This window comes from Belonocnema kinseyi, chromosome 7 (genome assembly GCF_010883055.1).
Source record: "Belonocnema kinseyi isolate 2016_QV_RU_SX_M_011 chromosome 7, B_treatae_v1, whole genome shotgun sequence".
NCBI classification, from domain to species: Eukaryota; Metazoa; Arthropoda; class Insecta; order Hymenoptera; family Cynipidae; genus Belonocnema; species Belonocnema kinseyi.
This window is the reverse complement of record NC_046663.1, coordinates 18614545-18619997: the sequence shown is the minus strand read 5'-3', so window position 1 is coordinate 18619997 and position 5453 is coordinate 18614545. Positions and strand designations below refer to the sequence as shown.

General features: G+C 22.3%; 1 protein-coding gene across 1 annotated transcript in view; it reads left to right on the top strand.

Moving 5' to 3' along the window:
• Positions 1-5453, top strand: part of LOC117176159 (WD repeat-containing protein 6) — a 46950-nt gene that overhangs the window by 27311 nt on the left and 14186 nt on the right. The window contains exon 6 of the mRNA XM_033366245.1: positions 1847-2541. Within this exon, the coding sequence (XP_033222136.1) occupies positions 1847-2541 (695 nt within the window). The remainder of the gene's footprint in view (positions 1-1846; positions 2542-5453) is intronic.

Genomic DNA, 5453 nt, shown 5'->3' with positions numbered 1-5453 from the left:
GTTAGAAATTTGTATTTTTTTGGTAGTAAATTAATATTTTTGGTTAAAAATTCAACTATTTGGTTTAAAATTAATTTCTTTTATTGAAAATTTGTCTTATTCTGTATAAAAGCAATCTTCTTATTTGAACATTTATCTTCCCGGTTAAAAATTAATTAATTTTTTTACAAATTTGTCTTTTCTGTAGAAAATTAATGATCCTATTTGAAAATTCCTCTTTTTGGTTGAAAATTTAAATGTTTTTTAAAAATTTCATTCATTTTGTTGAAATTTTTTATTTTTTTTTGGTAAAAATAAATATTTTTCTTTGAAAATCATCTTCTTGGTAGAAAATTCCACTTTTCGGTTAAAAATTTATATTTTTTGTTGAAAATTCTTATGTTTTTTGGTAGGAAATTAATCTTTCGTTGAAAATTCATCTTCTTGATTGAAAATTCAACTATTTTGTTTAAAACGCATCCCTTTTGTTGAAAATTTGTCTTTTTCGGTAGAAAATTTTTTTTTTTTTTAATTTAAATTCTTGGGTAAAAATTCAACTATTTGGCTTAAAATTAAAATATTTGGTGAAAATGTATCTTTTTTGGTAGGGAGATAAACTTCTTATTAAAAAATTCATCTTTTCAGTTGAAAATTTAAAAATTTAATTAAAAATTCATCTATTTGGTGGAAAACTTGTCTTTTTTTTCTAGAAAAAAAATCTTTTTCGTTAAAAATTCAACTGTTTGATTTAAAGTTAATTTCTTTTATTGAAAACTTTGTCTGACTTGGTGGAAATTCAATTTTCTTATTTGAAAATTTATTTTCTTCGGTTAAAAATGAATTAATTTTATTAAAAATTTGTATTTTGCTAGAAAATTAATCTTTCTCATTGAAAATTTATCTTCTTGGTAAAAACTTCCACTTTTTGGCTTAAAATTTTTATTTTTAGCTGAAAATTTATCTTGTTGATTGAAAATGAACTATTTGGTTCAAATTTAAATTAATCTGTTAAACATTTATTATTTTGGTTGAAAATTCATTATTTAATAGAAAATTCATCTTTTTCGTAGAAAATTTAATTATTTCGTTAAAAATTAATATATTTTATTGAAAGTTTGTCTTTTTCGGTAGAAAATTAATCTTTTTCGTCAAATATTCACTATATTGGTTAAAAATTCAACTATTTTTTTAAAAAATAAAATTACTTTGTTGAAAATGTATCTTTTTTTTGTAGGGAATTAATGTTTGTATTTGAAAATTCATCTTTTTGGTTGGAATTTTAACAATTTAAATCAAAATTCATCTAATTTGTTGAAATTTTTTTATCTTTTTAGTAGAACATTAATATTTTTCGTTGAAAATCACTCTTAATGGTAAAAAATTCCACTGTTTGGTTAAAAATTTGTATTTTTTGTTGAAAAATTATATTTTTTTTAGTAAAAAATTTATATTTTTGGTTGAATATTCATCTTCTTGGTAGAAAATTCCAGTTTGAGTAAAAATTCAGTTCTCTTATTAGAAATGTGTCTGATTTGGTGAAAAATCAATCTTCTTATTTGAAAATGTATCTTCCTGGTAAAAAATGAATTAATTTTATTAAAAATTTGTCTTGATTGGGGAAAAATTAATTTTCTTATTTAAAAATTCATCATTTTAGTTGAAAATTAAACTGTTTGTTAAAGAATTTATCCATTTTGTTGCAAATTTCTTTTTTGTAGATTGTCTTTTTAAAAAATTTGACTTTTTATCTTAAAACTTCAAATATATAATTCTATTTTATTCTTTTTTGTTTGAAAATTCGACCATATGACTAAAAATTAATTTTTAATTAAACTAAAATACATTTAAACTCATTTAAAAATTACAGATTGACTTTGTAGTCTACAGCATCTCTTTGCGACGAATATTAATCAGAATTCCTTGCGGGGGAGGACACAGATCCTGGGACTGTGTTATTAAAAAAAATATATTAAAATTCGTCTTCATCCGGGACAAACATGTTCACCTGATCAAATTTCTTCTCCACAAGCTCGCTCTACCTCCCCTTGTCGAGGGTTTTCATCTCAAAGAAATTTACTCTCTCCAAAGTCTCAAAAATTTCAAAAATTCCTGCATTTTTATTTCCGGAAGTGAAGACTGCTCTCTTCGCATTAGTGAAGCAGTCAAGTCAAAAACTCGAGGAATTGAAGATTTCAAGACACTCGAGATTCTGGATGGTCACATATCAAATGTGAAATGTCTGGCTATTTTGAATTTGGAAAATACGGAATTTTTCTGCAAAAATTTGCTCTTCACGGGGGGAGGAAGGGCCCAATTAAAAGTGTGGGAATTGATTTTGAAATTGGAAAAGAATTTCTTGAAGAGTGAAGATCTCAGCTGCAAAAATCTGGATTCGTTCATGTTGAGAGGCACTGATAAGGAACGAAAAAAAATTATTAAAGCCTTGAAGATGAATTATGATGTCGATCCTGAGACTAGATTTATGGATATAAATGTCTACGTGAATCCTGAGAGCTCGGATTTAATTTTCCTTTTTGTTGCCTGCTCTGACGGATTTCTTAGGTATTTAGTAAAAATTTTTAAATATTAAGAGCGTGGTTACTGGACTGGGAGATCGGAAATTTTTTAGAAGGGGAGCATCCGAGAAATAAGGGTTTTTTTTTAATTTTTCGAGCTGGTATTTTAAGAATTTTTAGAAGAAAAATCTATTAAATTACTTGAAATATTAATTTCATATCACGTGATATAATGGAATTTTAAATTAATTATATTTTTATTTTGTTTTCTTGATTTTATATAAGTTCAGTTTTTTAGTTTTTCAAGTTTAGGTCTACTTTATTAAAAGTTCAATTTTTTTTTGGAAATTCTTCATTTTAATTCAGAATTCATATCTTTCGTTGCAATTTTAACTATTTGGTATAAAATTCTTCTCATTTCTTGAAAATTTGTCTTCTTTGGTAGAAAATTAATCTTTTTCCTTGTAAATTCATCTTCTTGGCCAAAAATTACTTTATTTTATTGAAAATTGTATTTTTTAGTAGAAAATTAATTTTGTTATTTGAAAATTCATCCGTTTTGGTGAGAACTTGTCTTTTCTGTTAGAAAACTAATCTTTTATTTGAAAATTCAACTTTTTGAGTAAAAAAAAACAACTTTTTGGCTTAAAATCATTTCTCTAATTGGAAATTTGTCATGTCCTTGTTAAAAAAATTCAACAATTGGTTTAAAATTCGTATATTTTGATAAAAATTCATATATTTTTTGGTAGGAAATTAATCTTTCTAGTTGAAAATTTATCTGTTTGGTTGAAAAGTAAAGTATTTTGTTACAATTTAAATTTTAGTGGGAATATAATGTTTTTGGTTAAAAATGTATTTATTTCATTAGCAATTCATCCATTTTCTTGAAAATTTTTCTTTTTCCCGTATAAAAAATCTTCTTTGTTAAAAACTCATATTCTGGGCCAAAAATTTAACTATTTGGTTGGAAATGAAACTATTTTAATGAAAATAAAATAATTTATTTTATTGAACATGTTTCTTCTTTGGTATCAAATTAATTATCTTATTTAAAAATTCATCTTTTTGGTTGAAAATTTAATTATTTTTTTTAATTCATCCATTTTGTTGAAATTTTTTATCTTTTTGGTAGAAAATTAATATTTTTCACTGAAAATTGCTTTTTGAGTAAAAAAAAAAAAACTTTTTGGCTTAAAATCATTTCTCTAATTGGAAATTTGTCTGATTTAGTGAAAAATCAATTTTCTTATTTGAAAATTTGTTATTTTTTCGTTAGAAAATTAATATTTTTAGTTGAAAATTCATGTCCTTGTTAAAAAATTCAACTATTTGGTTTAAAATTTCTATATTTTGATGAAAATTCATATATTTTTTGGTAGGAAATTAATCTTTCTAGTTGAAAATTTATCTGTTGGTTGAAAAGTAAAGTATTTTGTTACAATTTAAATGACTTCGTTATAAATATATAATTTTAGTTAAAATATTATAAATATTTTTCGTTGAAAATTCATCTTCTTCGTTGAAAAATTTAACTATTTGGTTAAGAATTATTTTGTTTTATGAAGAATGTGTCTTGTTTGGTAGAAAATTAATCTTTTAGTAGAAAACTAATCTTTCTCGTTAAAAATTCAACTGTTCAAACAAAATTTCAACTATTTGATTTAAAATTCATTTCTTTTATTGAAAATTTGTCTAATTCGTTAGAAAGTATGATTTTTATTGAAAATTTAATTGTTTTGTTGAAAATTCATGCATTGTGTTGAAATTTTTTATCTTTTTGGTAGAAAATTAATACAATTCGTTGAAAATCACTCTTTATGGTAAAAAATTCCATTTGTTGGTTAAAAATTTATATTTTTTGTTAGAAATTCGTATTTTTTTGGTAATAAATTAATATTTTTGGTTAAAAATTCAACTATTTGGTTTAAAATTAATTTCTTTTATTGAAAATTTATCTTAATCGGTAGAAAGCATATCTTCTTATTTGAACATTTATCTTCCCGGTTAAAAATTAATTAATTTTTTTACAAATTTGTCTTTTCTGTAGAAAATTAATGATCCTATTTGAAAATTCCTCTTTTTGGTTGAAAATTTAAATGTTTTTTAAAAATTTCATTCATTTTGTTGAAATTTTTTATTTTTTTTGGTAGAAAATTAATATTTGTCGTTGAAAATTCATCTTCTTGGCAAAAAATTTAACTATTTGGTTTAAAATTCCTATATTTTGATGAAAATTAATATATTTTTTTGTAGGAAATTAATCTTACTAGTTGAAAATTCATCTTCTTGGTTGAAAATTAAAGTATTTTGTTAAATTTTAAATTACTTCGTTATAAATAAATAATTTTAGTTAAAGATTCATTGTTTTAGTAGGAAATTAATCTCTTTGGTTGAAAACTTAAGTATTATGTAGAACATTTGTCTTTTTTGGTATAAAATAAATATTTTTCTTTGAAAATTCATCTTCTTCGTTGAAAAATTTAACTATTTGGTTAAGAATTATTTTGTTTTATGAAAAATATGTCTTTTTTTCGTAGAAAATTAATCTTTTGGTAGAAAACTAATCTTTCTCGTTGAAAATTTAACTGTTTAGACAAAATTCCAACAATTTGATTTAAAATTCATGCATTGTGTTGAAATTTTTTATCTTTTTGGTAGAAAATTAATATATTTCGTTGAAAATTGCTCTTCTTGGTAAAAAATTCCATTGTTTGGTTTTAAAAATTTATATTTTTTGTTGAAAATTGATATCTTTTCTGGTAGGAAATTAATCTTTTGGTAGAAAACTAATCTTTCTCGTTGAAAATTCAACTGTTTATACAAAATTCAACTATTTGATTTAAAATTCGTTTTTTTTATTGAAAATTTGTCTTAATTCGTTAGAAAGTATGTTTTTGATTGAAAAATTTAATTGTTTTGTTAAAAATTCATCCATTTTGTTAAAATTTTTTATTT